We start from the raw sequence: 23,207 nt of genomic DNA on the forward strand, positions 1-23,207 counted from the left end.
TCCGAGCCGCTACATTTACATATGGAATCCCTAAACCTAATCATGCTTCACCTTAAGTTTCAGATTTTACCCAAATAAAAAGATTCTTTGTTAATATTTTTATTTTTCTAGTTTGTATATGATTCAAATAAAGAGACTGGTGCCTTCCCTTCTAATATATAGAATCAACCTTCACAAATACTTGAATGGGTCCAATATCTATCATAGATCATATTTCCCAAATGCAAGACTGCCCCAAAAATTCAGGCTCACTATGCTCCATCTGAGAATCAGGAATACCACTTACCAACCACTGGGATGGGAGGTGTCCTCCGTGAGCTCTAAGCGCACAGAGAGCTACTCACCTCTTTTTAACCAGCGCCAAAAGCAATTCCTTCAAATTTGTTTTCTCGGCAAACAAGGCTGGCACTGGCCATGAATTCCATTTCAATATTTGTCCTTTTTTTTCTTTTTCTTCCCATCTTTCGTCTCAAGCAGCAAAATTTCATCACTGCTCTCACCAGCGTATCATGCAGGACCCCGTTTCTCGCTTGCCTTGTAAAATAGCATTTTCTGTACATAAAACATCATGTAGCCTTGTGCTGCCCTCACAATATTCTCATTAACTTGTGTGATCCAAGCATCGTCGCACTTGTACCATTGATTACTTAATCGCAAGTAAGTTACATAATGGCCTGCATCTAGCTTGCCTGTGTGAGTGATCACAGCAAACAATTCAAACTCTGAGCATAATTCGTTTGAAGCATCTGGGTCATTCCCTCCAAATGGCAAATCCTATTTCCAAATCTACTCCTCAAGATGGAAGATGACAGATAAGGTGCCATGTCTAGCGAAAATGGGAACTGCAAATAACGGTCAACCTTCCTTGACATCTTCCTCACTGAAGAATGCTCAAATCGTTTTATATGGAAGCATGAAACCAAAGGAAGCTTTCTTATTGACATTTGCTTGAGAGACTCCTGCCTCACCTGACACTGCTGGCAAAAAAATTTCTGGTCAGAGCCCAATCTCTCAGGTCGTGTAAAACGGTCCAAGCATCCCATAAGGGTAGATACCCCACAGTTTTGGCTGGAATTCATGCAATCTGCCTCGCCGTTGCAAGAATAACTTGACTTCGTGGACATTGTCTTTGCAGAACCTCCTTGGTTAGGTTCCAAATCCAGTGAGATATCCACACATGGGTCATATGTTGTAGATGTAAAACCACAGGCCATGCACATAACATCAGATCGCAAGATACCAGAAAAAACCCTATGAGCAACACAACAATCTCCATTGCCTGCACTACAAAAGAAATGAAGATTTATCAGAACGATATTTTAATTTTAATTTGATATATATATATATATATATATATATATATATAATAGGCATAGTATAAGTGTATGCAGATACAGGTGAAGACACATATCAAGCAATCTCCAATGTCTGGAAACACTTTTGTTGGATATTTTCATGCTAATTAGGAATCTATCTCTATCAGACAAACATTAATATAACATTAACTGTCAGCCTCTATACTATATACGTCCCAGATTACACTCAACTACATGCATGTACTGCAGTGGAATCCTAGGTACATAATACCATCTCGTAGAACCCCTTCTTACTGCCTAAAGGTTGCAAATGAAAAACTATATTAGGAAACTACCTGAGTCACAGCAAGAAATTAGCATGCCAAAAGACTGAGACAAGTCGAAAGACAAAAGCAACAAAACAGTTGCCAAGATGAAAGAAAGGATACATGACACCAGATAATAACCTATGCCAATAAACAGGTAGATCAAGTTCAACATTTCGGACTAAACAACAAGATGGCTGAAAGAATTCTGATGTAAATAATTGGAGTGCCCAGAGGATTGATGAGAAAAATTAGGCTGGCTGTGAACCTAAGAGAATATTTGGATTTTCTGGTTTGGGGTCCTTTTTCTAATTAGACCCTAAACATGGCAAAAAGGTTGAGTTAAATGAAACTTACGAAAAGAGAGAACACCCTAGATAAACCCAAGAAAGCTAGGTGAAAGTTGACTTACTGGGTGAAGCGGATAACGCCATCAAGCCAGCAGGTAGAGGTTGAAAATTAGCCCTAAATCTGTGAGCACTTGTCAACTCCTAGGGCAACAAACCAGATACCTAGACCCACCCTGCATTTAGATGTTAAAGTCACCTTTAATCTTCAACAGTATTTGGAATCATCTTAATTTAAAATAAATGACAAAAATACAGAAGTTGGGGAGTTAACTACTCATTAGGAACTCTTAAGTTACTTGTCTTGCAGAATTGACCTAGCACCAACTTTTGTCGTGCTTCATCTTGTAAAGATCCATTAGCTCATTTTCTGATATTAATAGAAAAGTATGACATAAAGTGCTCTTAAGCCATTGAAGGGTTTGCACTACTTGTTTACCGCAATGTTGAAACTTAGACAATTCCCAAGCTGGCTTACAAAGAGTGAATACGACTTCTAAGAAGTACCAAATTAAAGCTAACAATTTCTTAGGATTACAGTATCTCTGAGGAGCTACAGGCAGTGATCCAATAGTAAAACTAGATAATCCAATAAAATCTTTTTGCCCCCAAAAAGGCATTACATTCTAATGTATAAAATAACTACCTCAAAATCTTAACATTAGCTCAACTTCAAAAACTCTTAGCAAATAATCAACTCCAACAAAAATCCAACGTGAATTCAACTAGAGATGCTTCCAGGGAGACATATAGACACCCTATTAATTCACATTCCATATGTGTATATGCAGAACTCAAAGCTACGTGTCCTTGCACATAGTAGAAAATCAATAGTTAACCAGACAAGTCACTCTCTAAAGACAAGAGATGAGCACAATAATACTCATGAAATGCAAGAATATCGCACACAGTTCGTAATCACATTAACCACTAATTGCATCACCCAAGAATTCGAAGTAGCATATGCACATAAAACATTGCATGAAAATTATTAAGATCAGGCCGGGTTTGGTGCCTAGGAGAACAGTTTCAGATTAAGAAAGAATTAACCTTGGCTCTCAGGTTTCCGCTGATCCTTATCCACCTTCTCATGAATCCCATCAAGCATAGAAATGAAGAACTCATGCGCATCCTGCTGTTCATAACTTGCCAAATTCGCCGCGTACTGCCACCAACTACAGTATTACCACAATAGCAAATCAGTAAAAATAACGAAAAAGAGAAGCCAATAGCAAAACAAAACCGCAGGTGAGAAAAAGTAATAATTATACCCAAAACAGGGAAAAAACACATGAAATCCTCACACTGCTTGCTAGTACCCACATTGTCACTAAAAATGAGATTTGTACAGATTACAAACCTGTACAAGAACTTTGCAGGGCTATAGGGTGTCCGATCCCCTGAAAAAACAGCCGAGAATGCGGCGTCCATGTCGCAAGCCAAGCACATGCGCGCAGCACTCTTGTTCCCGCCACTTTCATTATTACTGGCGGCAGTTTTCTTACTGGTATTATCGGCATTGCTCTTCTTCTGGCAAAAGTAGCGGTTGTGCCGATCGCTGAGGAAGTAGTTCCGCAACGGCGGCGTATGGAGCAATGCCTGAAGAACCGAGTTCATAAAACACGTGTTCCCCAAATTGTTGAGCCCGCGCAATCCCCAAGGCAAATCCGAGACGTTGCCGTTCAAGGGACTCGAATTCTTCCCCACCAAGTATTTCTCTCTCAGATCCGGTATCCACGGCTTGTAATCGATACGGCGTCGTTTCCGGAGATTCTCCGGCGCGTACTGTTGGATCGCTGACGTGTCCGAGGAGGTCAGGGTCGACGCAGCGGTCTGAGCCAGGACAACTGCTGCGTCGAAGTCGCGGTCATAGACTTGGTCCCTGCAGGCGCAGCAGAAAAGCTCGGCTCGATCCACGTCGACGGCGATCTCGTGACCCGGAGGCATCAAATAGGCGTGAGCAGCCGCATGGGAGGGTCCGGAAGGCACGTGACAGTGCACAGCGGCGCACGTGATGCAGGCGTAGAGCCTCGGACACGCGGACTCGCCGCAAGCGCCGCAGCGCGGTAACTCCTTGGGATCGCGGCGGATGGAAGCTCGGCCACCCGGCGGCTTGACTCGGAGACAGTCCTGCAATGCTCGGAAGGGCTTGGAGCCGTTCTTGGCCCGGAACTCGGCCAGGTGGGGACAGGGGTGGGGCAAAATATGGCCGTTGATCTGTTGACTAGTGCGAGTGATCTTGGCCATCGACGACATGGACGGCGATGATGGTGGTGGTGGCGGAGATTGGGGTGAGATTGATGGTGGAAACCCTAGGCTTAAAGGACATAAGGGTCATGGATGGGAGAGATCAACGGCCGAGATTAAAGGAAATGGGAGTGAGAGACCATGGAGTGATGAGGGGGACTGGCTCTGTTGTAGTATGTTCAGCTTCTTGGCTTTGATTACAAGTAGAAGAAAAAGAAAAAATAATGTAAATTAGTTTTCAAAAATAAACAAGAATTTTTAATCTTTTTAGTTGATTGTTTTTTCTTTTTTGTTTGATCGAAAAAAGAGGGAAGAAATTCAGGAAAAATGGAGAGAAACCGAAAGCAAGCAAAAGCAATTACTTTTTCTTTATTGCCTCGTATTTTTATTTTATTTTTGGCCAAATTTGGAATGGTTTTTATGGATGTTGAAGAGCGATAGTGAGAGCTGGGGGAGCTATATATCATACAGGCTCTGCATCTGCCTTTTTTCTTTTATTTTTTGTTTCTTATCTGCGGTTGGTACAGTTCGACCAAAAAAAAAATATCTGCGGTTGGTACAGTTAAAAAGGCATAAGCGGATTTTTTTAAATAAATTTATAAGAAAGCATTAATCTAACTCAAAAAAGAAAAAAAGAAAAAGGAAAGCATTGAATCATTTTCTCTCTTTATCTCTTTGGCCCGGTGGTTTGGTTTGCTTAAAATGCAGAAAAGGTGGTGAGATGAGAGATACATCTCAATCATTCATATATAATCTGACTGTCGATGCCCGCCGGATGTTACACATCGTGCATGGTTGGCATGGCGGACACAGACAGAATAGGACACTTCCCATCAACATATGGACAAATTAGAGGACGGAAAGCTTTATTAATTGTGCGTGTCTTAATTTGTTGATAAATCAACCACATTTAAACTTAAATCAATATATTAATTAATGCTTCACATGTAAACTGAACTGAATCAATACATGCAAAACTTTCTCATTGCTCACTTCCCAGCAAAATCAAGTTTCCTGCTCCTGCAAGCAATTACAGGAACACACGCATCCAAGCACTTCACTTCGCTTAACATTAACATTACGTCTGAATCTTTGATAGAAAACGAAAAAAGGAGGAGAAAGGAGGGATCATTTCATATTTCGTAAAGAACGATAGAATTTTTTTATACACAAGCAACCATGGTGATGGTCTTGGTCTTATGCTGTTCTGTTATTATGTGCAGAATGATTAACAATTTGCAAATTATTCCGGTGGCTCAATATCACTAGACTACTGATCGGAAAATCCAGTTTACAGCTATTCATGATCATGATGGAAGAATGATGTTCATAAACTTCCTTTTGGCAAATGCCAGCCACCACTTATTAGGCGTCCCGTTAGGTCTATAAGCAACACTTAATAATCTCCCACTTGCTTCCTCCCTTATCTGCTTCAAATAATTCCTCAGCAATTCTGCATTCAATATTTTCAAACACATGAGAAGATGATATCATTAAAGGTCTGAAGCTGTCAGTATATCATATGGAAGAACAAAACCCAAATTTTAACTCAACAATCCTGTAAAGATGCTAACTCAGTAAGAATTATGTCAACTTAGCAATCAAATTCATGCATGCAAAGCGATTTCCGTGCAGAGAAACTGAATAGACAATAAATTCAAGGAGAACTGATAGTATAGCACTGAGTTTAAAAATATAAAAAAGGAAAATAAAATCCATGTATGGAAGAACCAATAGATGTTCAACATGGAATTGAGGGATGTCATGACGAAGAGAAAAACTAAAGACCTAACCATAATCTCAACAATTTTAATAAGATGCTCTCTCAAAAGAGAACACACGTTAATCATTAAAAGTTCCCCACATCAGAGTGAAAAGATGTGAAATTTCTAAGCAAAGCATTCCCCGTGGAGGGTCTAGTCCATGATTTATGTGGAATTGATAGTCTAGCACCAATTCAGACAGTCAAGAACATCTGTGGAAGAAATAAAGGCATACTCCATGACCTGGGAAGCATTATGCCAAGAAATATAAAGACATGTGTCGAGGTCAAATGCTCAGAAACTCAAACACCTGTCATCTCTCAATGACTGAAAGCAAGCAACGATAGCCCTTGTTTGAAATGTTAACAGCTGGAACATTCTAAAATCAAGTTGACTTTGATGTTCAACAATATCCATGAAGCGGAACTGTCAAAGAGGACATCAAGAGTAACTTTATCACAAACCAGGGTAACTTTTATTTTTGAGTAATTCTCTTCACCAGCTTTTGAGTAAAAATCTAACAGCAAAAACTAGTTCAGTTATTATACAGATAAGAAAAAGCTTCACCTGCTTCCTGCGGGGATTGAGGAAGAGGAAACAGGCCTGGGAAAGGGAAGCTTGGCTCTCCAGGCACAGGAACTTTTTCCAGGCCCAAATTAATAATGGCCTTGGTTCCTTCAGCCAAAGTTCTACAACCCTCAAGTCTCTTCAGAGCCACATTAATGTAGAATGTCAGATAAATGAGCAGCTTATCGGCCGAGCTCTTAACATCAAAGTTTCTAAAGAAAACATTAGCGCGGAAGAATGTAATTGCTTCATCAACAATATCAGTCCTATCTGCAAAGAGTAATATTCCTCATATCAAAAAGAATTTAACAAGAATGGAACAATTTTAAAACAGCTAGTATTACAAGCTACTAAAAGTGTAAATGTGCACATATAAAACCTTGGTCTGAAACTGGAGCAGGACCCTTTATATGGCTTTTCAAAGGCAATAGAGGGCACCCACAAGCTTTAGTAATTCCTTCCTCGTCCACAAAACTAGAGTGATAAACCTGTCACCATACTTGTCAAGTAGCTGTTTTAACCAACACCTTTCACTAACATTTAATTCTCTCTCCTCAGTCGTATTATTAAAGTAGTAAGCATAAAATAAAAGCCAAAAATTTGACGATTAGCAGCCAATGTTCCTCAACAATATATCAAAAAGATGAGCACAAAAGATAAAATTACGAAAAGCTTGAAGCTTTACCATCTTTCTACGTCAAACGACGACCTATCTCGACAACTGCAAGCTCAAAACGAATACTTGTTTCCAAAAAACCAATTGGGTCTCTGCAGAGGGAGGCCATGGAAACAATGTTAAAAAATGGATGAAAAATATTGACTAAAAATACCAACTTAGTAAACCCATATCCGAATTCAAGCAATCAAGCCAATTACATAAAGCTTAGGTGAACACATCATGAAAAATCGAAGAACAACCAAATAAGAGAGCATATGATGCGACTGCAATTGAAAGAGAGCAAATTACCAGGAAAATGAAAATCAAAGATTATATCAAAGGAATAAATATTGGGTTGTAAAGTCAGTACCTGATCCAACAATCCTTCGTAAATACAAGCCAAGGTTTGGAAATGTCGTAGCTTTCAGAGATGAGAGGAAGTTCAGAGCATAGCCATGGTGTTCTGGTGGGTGGAAGGAGTTGGATCCTCTAAGGTGATACCTCGCTTGCAAGAGTAAGCTTAACTCCCATCTTAACCGTCAAAGCACATCAAAGTCGCTCCCTGATTTTCTATTTTTTTTATTTATTTATTTAATTCAATTTTCACGTACATTAAAAAGCCCATTTGTAATAGGGATTTTTTGTTTGACCCAAACAAAAGCCCATTTATTCACTTTTAAATCAAGTGGCCCAGATATAGATTGTGAAAAAATAGCATCTGCATCTGCTGTGTTGTGAAATTGTGATCTAATCAGCTCTCTGTTGTTGTGTCATTGTTTGCCTAGAAAAATTTCTATGTTGTCCCTGTTTTGAAAGTCTTTGTTTTAGCATATATCTTATGCATCATTTGTTTTTATTTTTAATATTGTTATATAATCCTGCGAAGACTTGTTCTCCTTGAAAATTGTATAAAATAATCTCTGATGGTGATTATGGTGTCCACTATGATTTTAGTCAAACTAGAAAAGAGATGAATGATCCAACATTTTCTCATTTTCATATCATATCTAACTGTCAACCAAAAGAAGACAACATAGCTGAGATGGATGATCAAATGTTGGAGCTGGAGGTGGACCAGGGCAAGCCACCCAGTTTAATTATGTATGCCAAACTTCAAAACAACGACTCTCAAATCACTATAATATCGTGTTGACGACGACTAATTATTTATGCGTGCTATTTGCTACATGGGCTGCAACTTGCAACAGACTTTGTTTCAAAGTGTCAAATGGTTAAAAGCCAAGGGAAAGTTACATGGACAAGTTTACTTACAAGGCAGATGAGTTTTGGCATGTGTCTTTGTCTCTGAACTATTGTTTGCTTTGAAGCAAAAGAAAAATCATAACATTGCAACGAGACTTTACAACGTCGTCAACTTTGGCATGGTCATCCTATGGATATCTACTTCCAATATTCTAAAACAAAACAAAAACAAACCTTCGAAACACCAGAGCTTGTCTACAATAATTTACAACCATTTGCGGGCTACAAGCCTCTGAGGCCAAAGAATGATAATATTAGAACTATTTCGAACCTGTACATGGCATTCTAGTGGGAATACCCCAGTAATTAATAGAGGAAGACAGAGGTACGTTATTCATTTAGATTAAACTTGTAAACGACGATGTCAGCATGTAAGGGATGTTTGCAAGAGGACCGCGTTGGCAGGCAAGATCATGGATGTCCTTAACAATGTCGAAAACAGCCTCGGGTTGTGCCAGTTTAAGTGCATTCTCAGACATCATTTTGAGTTCATCTGTTTTGGTGCTGAACCATTCAGCCACAATCCTGGCTGTTTCCTTGGAACTTCTGGTGAACACACCAGCCCCATTGTCTACCACATAAGGCACATTGCCCTTTTCCTGGGGTTGCCAAATGAAGTGGAAAGGTTAATGGAAAAGTTGAAAATGGTTACATGTAATCAAATTGAAGAGTGAAAAAGAAAATGGTCACTAACTTGTCCTGGAATGTAGTCATTGAGGATGATAGGAAGCCCCCTGATCAATGCCTCTGCTATTGTGCCAGGTCCAGCCTTTGTTATGATGCAATCACAAGCTCCCATCCATTTTTCCATTTGGGTCTCAAACCCTCTAACCTGCAAATTGGAAAAGGCAAAACATGTTAACAGATGTTTCAAAAGAAAACTGTATTTGCCCCCAATGTAAAGTGTCAAAATTTTACCTTTACTGGAATCTTCCATTCATCGGTCTGGAGTGTAGAGGCGAGGTTTTTATTACGCCCACATATGATGATCAACTGCCCAATTGGTTTTCCAAGTTCTTTATCAAAGAGTGTTTCTCCCAGAGCCCTTCCAGTTTCCTTTACAGGTCCCATTCCTTCACCACCTCCCATCAGCAAAACCGCAGGCAAGTCGGGGTCCATTTCAAGTTCTTCCCTGAGTTGATCCTATGCAACCAAGAATTAGAGGGGAGAAAGGGCACCATTAAGCAAATTCAGTAACCAAGCACGTTGAACCCTACATACAAACATAATCTCAGACATGCAACGCACCTTGGAGAGAACTGCACGGGCAAAAGTGGGCCGGATGGGCAAGCCAAAAACACGTATTTGAGACTCTTCAAGACCATCTAATAAAGCCCTTTTAGCTACCTCCTGTGATGGGCAGTAGCATCTATTCACCCCAGGATGAAACCTGGATACTATATCCATGTTAGGAGAATATTGTATGGTTGCCTATGACTAATAAGCATGCATAAATTGGAAACTCTGATTGGCCTTATCAAACTGACCATGTAGGATGGCAGGTGTTGAGATCTGTGATAACTGTCACAAAAATCACTTTTTTCTGAAGGCCTTGCCATTTGAGAACCCACAGAGGAATATGTTGCATCAAAGGATGCACACTGATTATAATATCTGGCTTGTACTCCATGAGACCAGCCTCCACCTCCCTTCAATTAAAACACAGCACTACTTACTTAGTACTTAGCAAATATCCCAGTAAACTAGAACTTTCTAAGTCAACAGAATCAGTTCTCCACCTAGAGCAATAATTATTTTTAATCTCTAACGATTGATTAGGAGACAAGTGGATGATAAAGAATCATTTTAAAGAAGAAAAGATAAAAACGTAAAGCATAAGTGAAAGTCCTTCAAATACTTTAATGGGATATTTTTATGACGAAACTACAGCTCTGCTTGCAGGCTACAAACAATCACTTGCAAAATTGTGTATGGGGTTCATTGAATTGAAAATGAAAAGTGGGAGGAGGTAAGAGAGTTTACTTGGCATAGTAGGCCGCAATAGCAGCAAGATAGACACTGTGTATCCATCGAGGAGAGGTGCTGTGAAATGCGACCTTCCACAGTTGCACATGTTTCACCATGAATTTGTATGACCTCTCCATGTCATTTAGCGGCCAACCGGTGTACTCTTTCCAAACATCCTTCACAAATATCTGAAACATGTTCGAATAAAGAACTTGTCAAATAAGGAATTTACAGGAGCACAAGAACACTTTTGATTAAATTTCGGAATTCGTATGAATTGGATAAATATGGTTTTGGAAAGATTAACTTAATCATTAAATGGTACATACGTATGCAGATATTTCAAAGAAGAAAAGGCAAAAACTTAAAGAACAAAAAGTCAAGAAGTTCAGCAGTTTCAAACCAAAAGCATTCTACCAGAAGGAAAATCAATAGAAATGAATGACAAAGACAAAATCAAAGAAAGCCCAAGAAAACTCAGAAGAGAAAATGAAGAACCCAATTAAGCAATTACCCTGTATTCATCGCCAAACTCCATACGAAAGGCATCGCGTATGGCCTCGGCAGAAGCTCGGTGGCCACCACCTGTGTCACTCATGAGAATCAAGACGTTCTTGGTCCTCTCAGCTCCAATTTGCACCAGCTCCATAGTCCCATCCTCGTAGTAATCGTCGTCACTTTCATCGTCACACCTCAGACTGTGACTGCTGCTGTTGTTCTTGAGGTAGCTCAGGTATGAATATCTCCCAACCTTCTCAAACACTTTCTCTGTTATTGACTTTCGCGGATACGCCACCGACATCATAATCACAACAAGACACCAAAAAGACTCGAATGAAAACCCAGTTGAGCCCAACGGTCGAATTGTCTTTCCCGCCACCGGAAAATGGGTTTTCCGGCGCGGAGGAGAAAGTTGATCCAGGAGAGACAGGGGAGAGACAGAGAGACAGAGAAGGAAGAAAGGGAAGTTATAAGTTATTAGCAACGATTTTTTTGGTGGTATGTGATTTGTGAAGTTGTGTGTTGGCGAGTCCGAGTTGGCAAATCCGTGGAGGAGCCATACCTATATTGGTGTTGGGATGCTAGAATTATGCTTTGGAATTTTGGTCTGGGGGAATTTCTAGCCGTCAGATGCGCATTTTGTTTTCGAATGTTCGTGGGGCAAGATTCGAATCTTCACAAGCCTGGAACAGTGTTTCTAATTGTTTAATCAATTTTGGTTTTGTTGGTTTGCATTTGAGGCCTTTGGTTTTTGGGTATTTGCTTAGGTGGGGTTGGAATTTTAGAGTTGGCCAAAAAGAATTGGCTGGTTCGTGGTTGGCCTTGGAAAAGGAAAGGGTGGTGGGGGAATTTGCATTCATTCAAATAGAGATGCATTATGCATATGCATCGCTGTAACTCTGATTTGTCAAGCATGTGACTTACTTACATAATCATTGTCAACAACAACCTTAGCCAATTTAATTTCAAATATTCACAATAAAAAGCCCAAATGCCAAACTTCCACTCATTAGCTATTGGAGTTGATATATCTTTGGAGAATCATATTATGAGATTGACTTGTACTTGGCTCTTACGGTTATGAGCTTATTAAAGATATATGATTACTATATACCTAGGCTGTTCTATCTAAATAAGATAGCATTACGTTTGGAAAATACAAACCTTCGCATTTATCTAATGTGTTTTACAGTTTGACGATGATAATTTTGACCGAAAATAAATTGGATGATGAAAAAATCATAACTCATTTTTCAACTTTAGCAATATATAATGGTCTTGTCAATCTTTTAGTGACGGTAGAATCAAATAACGTTTCAAATGAGGGTTCTGGTGGATATTCTCAAAAAGATTTTTTCTTTTAAAATATAGAAGTGGTGTAAGAGCAGAAAATTGAAGAAGAGTGAATTGTGATATAGAAGGTAAGAATTGGCGTGCAGAAGTGAAGGCCATTGCTTAAAGGATGCGTGGTGCAATAAAAAGGGTTGAACTTGGTTACGACAAGAAAGAAGTTTTGGATTTTATTAGCCTCAACATTAAAGAAAACGTCCAATTTAGTGAATAATTGTGGGCCAAATCACAAAGGTATACATATTCTGAGAGTTTGAAATTTTAGTCCTTATTGCCTATATTTCATCTTTGCCAACTCTAGCATGCTTGGAAGCAGCAGCAAGCACCAGGTGTAGCGGGGTGGGGTGCCGAGGAAAATGATGGGAAGAATAGGATAGGATTAAGATTAGGGACCAGAAAAGGACATTACTTTGCTTGTACAAGAAGAAGCACTTGATGGAACGGAACCAAGAGGAATTAATACTGTCAAAGTACGTGGACATTTCTGCAACAGGATGTCTTATAACTATGAGTTGAATGTGGAGCCCGCGTTTGTGAGTGTCATCATTAGAACAAATCAAGCATTAATGCAGTAAATTCTGTTTATACTCAATTTGGAATGGAATGGTAAATTCAAGGTTTTGTTGTCTCAGCCGTCCTAGTCTTGTAGCTCGAAAAGGCTTCAGTTAAAAACATTCAAGATAAACAACAAGTACAAGAACAGATGATGATGAAATATGAAGCTTCCTAGTTCCTCTCCCAACAGTATTTAGTACAGCAAGCTGTCATATTTTGCTTTCTTTTGGGTAGAAAATGCTACAGTACGCAGCATTAAGGTAGTTGCGGTGTCCAGATATTTCTCAAAACCTGTCAATTATAGCAGTCCATCAGCAATCAAGGTAGCTAACTGTATAAACAGTTAGTATCCTATCCTAAAATCATTAACTACAATTAGAAGTACTGTGCAAAAACAATTGAACAAAGATGTGCAGCAGCTTCCTTTTTGGCCCTTTTTCTTCAACTTTTATTTTCTGTACTTTGTGTTTAATGTGGACGAGATCATTGTAGCCATGTGAGTTGAAGTTGAAGACTCTTGAAATTTTGTATAATTTGTTTTTCTGCTTTTTTAGGATCCAGCCATTGCTTTCACCTTTCTCTCTTCCTCCTTGACCAGACTCATTTTTGTTTTTTGTTTTTCCTTTTTTATTTTTTTCTTTTCTGGTAGTGAGAAATGATGGTTTATTAAGGCCTCGTGGATAGCATAGGATCATGGTCCAGCTTCCAAGCTTGCACCTTTGGCTCCTTTCAAGTTTCAACCAAATTCCCCTAAATCCCAAAGGAACCTCTTTTGACATTTCTTTCTCAGGCCCAGTTTTTTACTTGCGTTTCAATCACACTCTTTACCCTTTCTATGCTTCAATTCTTGAACCATCCACCTGTTTTATCATTATTTCCAGAAGGCCCCAAAATTTACACCTCTTCTTCTGGTAAGCTCGTTGTTCTATATCCTCACAGCTAAAAGTTAAATTATTTCTCCCAATACTGTGTTTCTGGCAAGTTGGTAACAAATAAATTTCATGTACTAGTAAATAGTAATCAATTCAACAAATGTTAGTGTGCTTATAATCGTGGATGTGGGTTTTTGGTTTGAAGTAATGATCTTGGACTTAGAATTCATGGTTTTCCTGGACAAAAGGGGCTTACTTTGCTCACTGGATGGTCATCGGGGTTGTATTTGTTTGACTTTCTTTAAACTGTTTGCTGTTCACTCTCCGTGAAATACACTGATTTTGGCGTTGTGTTGATGTAAAGGTGGGCTCAGATGATAACCCACATGCTCTTCTATCATAATTTCAATACTCTAATATTTTATGTCAATTTTCTTTACCAGTAATTTTCATTGCAAGTAGGAGACTGTTTTTCTGAGGTTAATGCGGATGGGGTTGTTTTAGAGTTCATCTATTTAAAGCTTAGGATCATGGTTTATTTCCATATTGCTAGAAGACAACCCCTTACATGGTGCTACAGTCTTATTTTTTAATATTGTAGTGACAATTTATTAACTATTCTTCACCTGGAGTTGCAGATAAGAACATCACTTCAGGTTTTAGCTTTGCAACGGGAGAGTAACTCAGTAAGCTTACAAATCTTCTCTTGCCTTATCTTTTATGAATTGCTATAGATTTGATATATTCTCCTACTCCAAGTAGATGCTAGAACACAGAGAACTGCATTTCCTCCAAATTTTGTACACTCGCTTGACGGGTTCACACATGATGATGATAGCTCTTGCCCCTACGTTTTGCAGGTTTGTCTCAGTAGTCTAGTCTGTAACTCTGCATTAGACTGGGCTTGAAATATTCTGTTAGTCATTGATGTAAAATGCATGCTTAAAACCAAAATTTCAGTGTAATGGTTTTCAAATATGAGGATAAGACACTGACCGAAAAAAAAAATTGGAAGAAGATAATTTTTCCTAAACTTTTGAACTTTTGTCAGAAGATATTGGAACCTACACCCTGCTGAAGTGCTCTGTACTTAGAGGATTAGAGGGCATAGATTCATCAAAACAAAGTCTCTTTTGAAGTATGTTTGAAGTATGTTGGTTTTAGTTCTCACTTACATATTGAAGTATGTTTGAAGTCTCACATATGTGTTAAAATATGGTTGCAGGGGTGCATGATTCCTTCTGGACTCATGCATGTGATGTGGACCAAATGAACGAGATACTTGGGGAAAAATTTGTGGAGCTTTATAGCATGCCGATACTTGAAAATGTAAGTGAACTGCGTCCTGTTTCCCTTCCTGAAATTGGGTCTCCTCATAAATTCAGATCTTTTTCTGGCTTGTTTAAAAGCAAGTTGGGTGGAATGACTTGTATTTGACACAATGATTTCTCAAGGCTACTTAAGTTCGTTTTGATGTCTCCTCACAAGGTTTCAAGATGAAGTTTAAGAACTTGCGACTGCGTCTTCATTGTAGAAAACTTTTGCATTGAAAGGCTGTAGTCAGCTTCTCCCTAATTTTTACTTTATGATATAATGAAATGGTCAAACTGCTTCTAATTGTTTGAGAACTTGCATTTAGAAAGTTGCTTTACACACATTTTATATGTAGACCTGAATTAAACTATTTTTTTTATTTGCATTGATATCTTGATAGCTCTGCCTTTCCCCGTTGCTTGAAAGTTTCCAAGCATCATATCCAGCATCGACTTTTCCTCCACTCCCAGAAAGAGGCGACTTTGACTTGCAACAGGTTCTAGAATCTCCATACTTTTTCAACTGAATTTCCAGTCATGAGCAGCGATGATAACAATATGCGGAAAGCTTTGTCGCTTGTATCATATGCACCCCCAAATTGACCAAGAAGCTTTGTTAAGAGTTCATTTGGATAGGGGCAGCAAGTTGAACTGGGAAACAGAAGCCTAAAAGGTTCCTTTTGTGAAAAGTGAAAGGACAAATTTTGATTCCCATGGTCAACAAGTCTGTGATTCTGATAGGGTGGTGATCATCTTCAGTGTTAATGATCTGGCTCTATTTAGAAGCGACCAGTGTACGGTAAAGGAGACGCTTCTATTAAAATTCAAAGATGTTTAGAGGTTCTCTAATGTGGAACAATTTTTCGGAGCCAAGAGAGGCAGACAGAAGGCGGCAAGGCCGTTGGAGCTAATTTTGTGGAGTTCATCTAAATGGTGCAAAAATCATGTATTGTTTCTTTTCTAATATGTTTAATTTTTTAAAGGGGAAAGTCATAATTTCATTAACCCAAACAGATCGATACATACTTAAAAGGTATAGCCGGGCGGTTAAGATCGGTTTTTAATTTTATTTAAACATAAATCTTATAGCCGTGCGGCTATACTCGGTTTTTTAAATTTTTTAAAAAGAAATAGTATAGCCGAGCGAGTAAACACGGTCTTTCAAATTTATTTTTAAAAATAGTATAGCCGTGCGGCTATAACTGGTAATGTCGGCTGTACTCGGTTTCGCTAAATTTTTTTAAAGAAATAGTATAGCCGGCGGGCTATACTCGGTCTTTCTAATTTTTTTTAAAAAGAAATAGTATAGTCGGGCGGCTATATTCGGTTTTCATAGTATAGCCGATCGGCTATACTGGTTTTTACTTTTTACATAGCCGATCGGCTATACGCGGTTAATTTTTTTTTTTAAAAAGGAATAGTATAGCCTCCGGTTTTTTTAATTTATTTAAAAGAAATAGTATAGCCGCCCAGCTATACTCGGGTTTTCTAATTTTAGCCGCGAGACTAAACCAAAAAAACCAATCACAATCAATCATGTTAAGCAATCAATCACTAACCTGAGAAGAAGATTTCATGATCTTCCCTCTCTTGGAAAATTCCAAAACAGCTCCATGAAATGAGCTCAACCTAGAAGAAGGCACAGAAGCTATGAGTATGGGCAGTATCGCTGCAATCTAAGCTGTTCTGAGCAACCCAACAAAACCCACCTCCATTTTAGCAAAAATGCCCAGATCAGAACATAGCTTGAAGAGTTGAGAAAGGCTAGTCTCTCTGCCAAAGGAAAGCACTGGCTCAACTGGGTCTTCAAGAGCAAACATTCAACTGAATTATTGGGTCCTGAACTCCTTGCAGGTAAGGTTAACAACCAGAGTAGTAAGATTTCTTTCACGGACACTACAGAAACACTTAACTATATACACTCAAGCATAAATAAAAAGAATGATGTCCAGTTGAACATAAATATTATCATTTCGTAGGTACTAATTGCAGTCTCCGTTACGCTTTTTGAAGCCAAATTCTTATGCAAAGGACCAGGGTGATTGCATCCAAAGGAAAGGAAATCACAAACTGGAAGTTGCATCAGATTTTTCCTTACTGCAGCTGTGGGATAGTAGCTGGTATGATGGGTAGCCTACTGAGCTGGGACTGGGAGGCGTTTTTATCTTAGGATCCCTTTTTCTTGAATTGGGAATTCCTCCTTAGGTATAGTTCAACGCAAGACAAAATTCACTCTACTCTTTTTGTCAGTCAGAAAATGTTGTCAAGAAATCCTTGGCAAGGAAAAATCACTGAAGAGATTTGGATTCAAAATTCCTTGATCATTGGTTTTGATCCCAAGTCTTCCACTTCCATTTCCAAGTGTTAGTTCTTTCTTATTAATCTTTTCTTTTGACTTGTTAATTTAATATTAATGTATTCAGTTTAGACATAATTAAAGAACTATATGCCATCCTATTGGTCATGCAAGTAATATAGTGGGTGCTTCAGTTTCAACTGCATACTTCAATTTGAGACTTAGGCACCCAACACTGGACATGCCCCTTATAGATTATGATCTGGCATTTCTCTTTCAGCCAATGCTCATGCTGGGCATCGGCATAGGAGTTGCCTTCAACGTCATGTTCGCAGACTGGATGATCACAGTTCTACTTATTATTCTCTTCTTAGGGAATAACATTTTGACCACAATTTATTTGTTATTTAATTACTTATTAGTGGTTACTTTAGTGATTTCATAATGCAAAATCCATTTAATGTTGTATTTTCTGAAGCCCAGGCCCTTCTCTCTTGCCCAGGCCCTTTCCTAAACCCTAAACATAACACGCAACCTCTCGTCTTCTTCAATCTCATCGTCGTCTCTCCCTGTCGCCTCATATCACCATCGTCATCTCGTCCCAAGTCTAAACTGGCCTTTTCTTTCTTCTAGGCGCCAGCGCCCACCTAGACCGCCTAGCACCCGCCTAGGCCATTTGTTCAGATATGAGTGACAGTGTGTTCAAGGATTTAACTTTTAAAGAAGATTTCCGAGAATTGGAAAAGAGAGATGATGCTTACATTGTTCCTACAACCTTTTGGTTTATTAGCACCATGATTTTAACTGTATCTGAACTTTGTGCAGAAATATACTCAAACTTGCTACACCAGTGAGTTTGATCTCTCTTAATCACCGTAGTTAATGCATCTCCAGCAAGAACACACACGCATAGAGAGAGAGAGAGAGAGAGAGAGAGAGAGAGAGCATAAAGGGGATATAACTTTTACGTCTAATTTTAGGGTATTTTGACTTGTTCCAATAAGATTTTATGATTCTTCCTTTCATATGTTTACTGTTGTGGTATTTTGACTTTGACATATGTATTTTGGTTGTTCAGGAGATCAAGTTTGGTTGGAAAATTGTAGTTGGCTCAATAGTTGGATTCTTTGGTGCAGCATTGGGTAGTGTGGGAGGTGTTGGGGGTGGAGGCAATGCTTGCCTTGATCATTGGTTTTGATCCCAAGTCTTCCACTGCCATTTCTAAGTGTCAGCAATCACTACTTTTCCTTTTAATATTTTCTTTTAACTTGTTAATTTAATCTTAATGTATTCAATTTAGACAGAATTGAAGAATGTATGCCATCCTATTGGTCATGCAGGTATGATAATGGGTGCTGCAGGTTCAACAGTATACTTCAATTTGAGACTTAGGCACCCAACACTGGACATGCCCCTTTATAGATTATGATCTGGCATTGCTCTTTCAGCCAATGCTCATGCTAGGCATCCGCATAGGAGTTGCCTTCCACCTCATGTTCGCCAACTGGATGGTCACAGTTCTACTTATCATTCTCTTCTTAGGTAATAACATTTTGAACACAAATTCCTTATTTACTTTGAATACTCCCAATAATCTTATTAGATATTTTTCTGAGTTCTTCTTTAATGGCAGAAACATGGAAGAAAGAGACAAAGATGTAAGGTTTTCACTTAACTATTTCCTGAACTATCAATGAATATGGTCTGCTAGCAATCTAATAACAAGGAATTTGAGGTTTCACATGACTTTCAGGAAGAAAAAAGCAGTTAGAATCGGAGTCCAAACCTGGCGGTGAGTGCTCCAAGCAAACATTCTTATATATAGACCAAGTTTAGAGTATACTAATATGAACTAAAGGAAAACTCTAAAGTGCGCATCTCCTTAGTTGCATATGGTTCTGGAGAAGACTATAAACTACAACCTAGTGGTCCAGCTATGAGCAGGTAAGTTCCAAGACTATAAATTATTTTGCAACTTCTTTTTATCTGCAATTTTTAAGTGGTTGATCAGTTTTTGTTCTATTGATACGATGAACAGCTCTATCCAGGTGCCTATATCACACAACGTTTACTGGAAGGAGTGATTGATGCTTGTGTATGTATGGGTGGCTTTTCTTATTGTTCAGATTGTTAAGTTATTTTACTCTGTAGTTCTGTACAACTAAAGAAGCTTTTCTAGGAACTCATCCATTCGCATACCGAACGGTGATACTCGGTTTTTCTAATTTTTTAAAAAGAAATAGTATAGCCGGCCGGTTATACTCGGTTTTTACTAATTTTTTTTGAAAAGAAATAGTGTTTTAAACAAATAGTAGGTTATTTCTAAATTTTTTTGCAGAAATAGTATAGCCGGGCGGCGTTACTTGTTTGTTATAATTTTTTAAAAGAAATAGTATAGCCGCGCGGCTATATTCGGGTTTTTCAATCACTAACCTGAGAAGAAGATTTCAAGATCTTTCCTCTCTTGGCAAATTCCAAAACAGCTCCACGAAATTAGCTTAACCTAGAAGAAGGTACATAAGCTTTGAGTATAGGCAGTATCGTTGCAATCCAAGCTGTTCTGAGCAACCCAACAAGACCCACCTCCATTTTAGCAAAAACCTAGATCAGAACAGAGCTTAAAGAGTTGAAAAGGGCAAGTCTCTACACCCTGCTCTGTACTTAGATGATTAGAGGGCATAGATTCATCAAAACAAGTCTCTTTTGAAGTATGTTGGTTTTAGTTCTCACTTTTACATATTGAAGTATGTTTGAAGTCTCACATATGTGTCAAATTATGCTTGCAGGGTTGCATGATTCCTTCTGGACTCATGCATGTGATGTGGACCAAATGAACGAGATACTTCTGGACAAATTTGTGGAGCTTTATAGCATGCCGATACTTGAAATTTCTCTTCCGGAAATTGGGTCTCATAAATTCAGATATTTCTTTGGCTTGTTTAAAAGCAAGTTGGGTGGAATGACTTGTATTTGACACAATGATTTCTCAAGGCTACTTAAGTTCGTTTTGATGTGTCCTCACAAGGTTTCAAGATGAAGTTTAAGAACTTACAAATGCGTCTTCATTGTACAAAACTTTTACATTGAAAGACTGTATTCAGCTTCTCCAAAATTTTTACTATATGATATAATGAAATGGTCAAATTGCTTCTAATTGTTTGAGAACTTGCATTTAGAAAGTTTCTTTACACACATTTTATATGTAGACCTGAATTAAACTATTTGAAACCCACAAACACCATGGTACTCCTGCGAAATGTCATATGCCATGCTTTTCTTCTAGGATACCAGAAACAATCTTATTAGGTTTCAGATTATGTCACTTCTCATGTGTCTGTGCAGAAACAGATTAACATTTGCCTCAGTTGTATCTCCAATGAGGTTATAGCTACTACACAAAGATATCAAATTCAAAAGTCAACCTTAATGGCAAATATAGGTGCAATCTGTTGCTTCATGAATAGTTATATGTGCTAGTAGTGCAGTTTAATCTAAATTCTCTAACTAATTCAAAGTTCCTACCATTAGACAAGCACTGGCTCCAAATAGTGTATGGCCGGAAAGAGACAAACATATAAGTGCAGCCCCATACGTCACTTGCAAACCAACAAAGAAGTGGAGAACATGGGTAGAACTTAGGATCACTTGCAAAAAATCGTCTGACACTATGTTAGACAATCAGTGATCCCATAAGTTTAATGTGTTGTGTAATAGATCAACACTGTATGTCAAACTTGCAACATGAAAGTTTATGCTAAATTGATGAAAAGGGTAAGCAACTATGCAATGCAAGAGAAAATTATGGAAACTTTCACAAACAAAATTGGAGTAAAAACTAAAGATCCATCATCTCAACTCGCAAGGGCCTAGCGCCTAGAGGAGTAATCGGGGCCTATGCGAGTGCCTAAGATTTTTTTAAATAAATTATTTAGTATTATAAATTACAAATATATACCAAAATCATGAAAAATAAAAGGATATATATTTTTGATTTAAAATATACTTATTAGTGGTTACTTTAGTGATTTCATAATGCAAAATCCATTCAATGTTGTATTTTTTTGAAGCCCATGCCCTTGTCTAAACCCTAAATATAACACGCAACATCTCTTCTTCTTCAATCCATCGTCGTCTCTCTCTCTCTCTCTCTCGACTCATAGCCCTCGTCATTCTCCCAAACTTGGAGTTCCTAAATATGGCCTTTTCTTTCTTCTAGGCGCCACACGCTAGACCGCCTAGGCCATTTATCAGATATGAGTGATAGTGTGTTCAAGGATTTAACTTTTAAAGAAGATTTCGAGAATTGGAAAAGAAAGAGATTCAATACAACCTTGTGAGTATTTCTAGAATCTGCGTGCCTTAAGTGTCATGCTAATCCAAAATCTAAAAGTTTTGGGTTCATGTTCTCTCAAGAGAATGTTCTCGACTCAAATCTCTAGTATTACCTTCACAGAAATCATGGTGAAGATAAAGAAGCCCTCTAGCAACACCCGTCTTGAAGCGTCGACCCAAATCAAGCACTGTCATCTTGGCATTGGAATTTGGAATTCAAAATTAACGGGTCATTAATACATCCCAATCCCGTGCACTTCACAACGAAAAAATTGACCATCAATAGGTAACAAAGAGCAGTTGGTAACATTTAGAGATAGTTGCTACCGCTTATACCAACATAGGCTTAATTATTTGAATCTGTCAAATGATATGAGTACATATGCTATGACCAATTAGAAGTATGTTACATTTTCTACGGAATATACACTCCCAGTAATCTTATTAGATATTCTTCTGAGTTCTGGCTGGTACAGCTAATTAAAGGCATATAAACATGGAAGAAAGAGACAATGATGAAGAAGGTAAGATTTTCACACAACTATCCGGATCCCCTGGGTTATCAATGAGTAGGGTCTGTTACCAACGTACTAACAAGGAATTTGAGGTTTCACATGACTTTCAGGAAGCAGAAAAGCAGTTGGAATTGGTGTCCAAACGTGGCGGTGAGTGTATATATAGACCAAGTTTAGAGATTATGCACTAATATGAACTAAAAGAAAACTCTAAAGCGCACACCTCCTTTGTTGCAGATGGTTTCATTGCAAGATGAGCAGGTTAGTTCCAAGTTCTTGGTTATCTGCACTTTTGAAGTTGTTTCAGATTCTGTCTTATTGAATTTGTGAACAACTCTGTCCAGGTACCTCTATACCACACAACATTTTCTGTCTTATTATTGTTCACATTGTTAAGGTAAGTTATTTTACTATGTAGTTCTGTATAACTAAATAAGCTTTTCAAAAGATAAGATCATCACTAGAAATGTAGTCAAGTTCGATCTTTCTAATTCCTTTGCATTTTCAGGGGACGCACTATTGCTTTAAATTTTGTTACTGAATGAATCTATCTGAATCTTTATGCGGACATCACTAGCAATGTAGTCAAGTTCGATTTGTTAGGTTTGCTATGGTCACACATCACAACAAAAGCATGATAACTCAAATGAAAGCCCTAAGAACCATGAAATGAAATTATAAATCTGATTATGGGTGCACTTGGATTGAAATTAAGCTTTAGAATCGGTTTTTCTAATTTTTTATTATAAAAGAAATAGTATCGCTGTGCAGCCATACTCGATTTTTAAGATTTATATAAATTGTATGGCCGAGCGGCTATACTCTGTTTTTCTGTATATATATATATTTTTAAGAAATAGTGGGTTTTTCAAATGTTTTTAAAAGAAATAGTATAGCCGAGCGGCTATACTGGGTTTTTAAAATTTTCTATTTTTCTATTTTTTGAAAATTAGTATGGTCAGGCGGCTATATTCTTTACATAGATACTGTGATCTTTCTTTTTTATAATTCTGTTTTTCCCCATTTTTGTTTATTGATA

General features: G+C 38.2%; 3 protein-coding genes and 1 long non-coding RNA gene across 8 annotated transcripts; 1 reads left to right on the top strand and 3 right to left on the bottom strand.

Moving 5' to 3' along the window:
- Positions 1–64: 64 nt before the first annotated feature.
- LOC103341173 (ubiquitin C-terminal hydrolase 22-like) lies at positions 65–4,652 on the bottom strand. Its single transcript, XM_089043239.1, is given in 4 exon segments — positions 65–773; positions 776–1,279; positions 3,019–3,143; positions 3,329–4,652. Coding segments are annotated over 4 exon segments (1,791 nt in total). The 5' UTR covers positions 4,225–4,652; the 3' UTR covers positions 65–507.
- Positions 4,653–5,326: 674 nt separating this feature from the next.
- On the bottom strand, positions 5,327–7,733 carry ARPC3 (actin-related protein C3). 2 transcript variants are annotated; one of them, XR_016122980.1, is made up of 6 exons: positions 7,574–7,733; positions 7,231–7,313; positions 6,925–7,033; positions 6,546–6,815; positions 6,289–6,404; positions 5,459–5,668 (listed from the first exon to the last, which is right to left on the bottom strand). XR_016122980.1 is itself a non-coding variant. In XM_008244650.3 (5 exons), the coding sequence occupies exons 2-5, from the start codon at positions 7,231–7,233 to the stop codon at positions 5,523–5,525; spliced, it is 528 nt and encodes a 175-aa protein (XP_008242872.1). In that variant the 5' UTR covers positions 7,234–7,313; positions 7,574–7,732; the 3' UTR covers positions 5,327–5,522. The 2 variants fall into 2 exon arrangements, 1 of the variants encoding a protein (XP_008242872.1); XM_008244650.3 differs by lacking the exon at positions 6,289–6,404 and having other exon boundaries at positions 5,327–5,668; positions 7,574–7,732.
- A 791-nt stretch (positions 7,734–8,524) lies between these two features.
- On the bottom strand, positions 8,525–11,642 carry MGD2 (monogalactosyldiacylglycerol synthase 2). Its single transcript, XM_008244649.3, has 7 exons — positions 10,949–11,642; positions 10,450–10,622; positions 9,954–10,115; positions 9,715–9,856; positions 9,385–9,609; positions 9,161–9,298; positions 8,525–9,065 (listed from the first exon to the last, which is right to left on the bottom strand). The coding sequence occupies exons 1-7, from the start codon at positions 11,237–11,239 to the stop codon at positions 8,805–8,807; spliced, it is 1,392 nt and encodes a 463-aa protein (XP_008242871.1). The 5' UTR covers positions 11,240–11,642; the 3' UTR covers positions 8,525–8,804.
- A 1,427-nt stretch (positions 11,643–13,069) lies between these two features.
- LOC103341169 (uncharacterized) lies at positions 13,070–16,094 on the top strand. Of its 4 annotated transcripts, XR_016122996.1 has the most exons (6): positions 13,082–13,336; positions 13,490–13,751; positions 14,351–14,398; positions 14,475–14,572; positions 14,767–14,850; positions 14,938–16,007. It is a non-coding gene; the product is annotated as an uncharacterized LOC103341169 (long non-coding RNA). The 4 variants fall into 4 exon arrangements; XR_016122995.1 differs by having other exon boundaries at positions 13,070–13,751; positions 14,764–14,850; positions 14,938–16,094; XR_016122994.1 differs by having other exon boundaries at positions 13,077–13,751; positions 14,938–16,094.
- The last annotated feature ends 7,113 nt before the right edge of the window (positions 16,095–23,207 follow it).

Source organism: Prunus mume, linkage group LG8 (assembly GCF_029339155.1).
Source record: "Prunus mume cultivar Tortuosa linkage group LG8, ASM2933915v1, whole genome shotgun sequence".
NCBI lineage: Eukaryota > Viridiplantae > Streptophyta > Magnoliopsida > Rosales > Rosaceae > Prunus > Prunus mume.

Bases quoted from the DNA above. Each gene is read 5' to 3' on its own strand.
- ARPC3 (XM_008244650.3), bottom strand. The intron at 6,816-6,924 runs GTTTTATATGTG...TACTCTTTGCAG, and splicing joins TGCTCCAGTTTCAGACCAAG to ATAGGACTGATATTGTTGAT. The intron at 5,669-6,545 runs GTGAAGCTTTTT...TATTGAATGCAG, and splicing joins TCAATCCCCGCAGGAAGCAG to AATTGCTGAGGAATTATTTG.
- MGD2 (XM_008244649.3), bottom strand. From the start codon at position 11,239: ATGATGTCGGTGGCGTATCCGCGAAAGTCAATAACAGAGAAAGTGTTT. The intron at 9,857-9,953 runs GTCAGTTTGATA...TATAGTATCCAG, and splicing joins AACACCTGCCATCCTACATG to GTTTCATCCTGGGGTGAATA. The intron at 9,299-9,384 runs GTAAAATTTTGA...TCCAATTTGCAG, and splicing joins AATGGAAGATTCCAGTAAAG to GTTAGAGGGTTTGAGACCCA.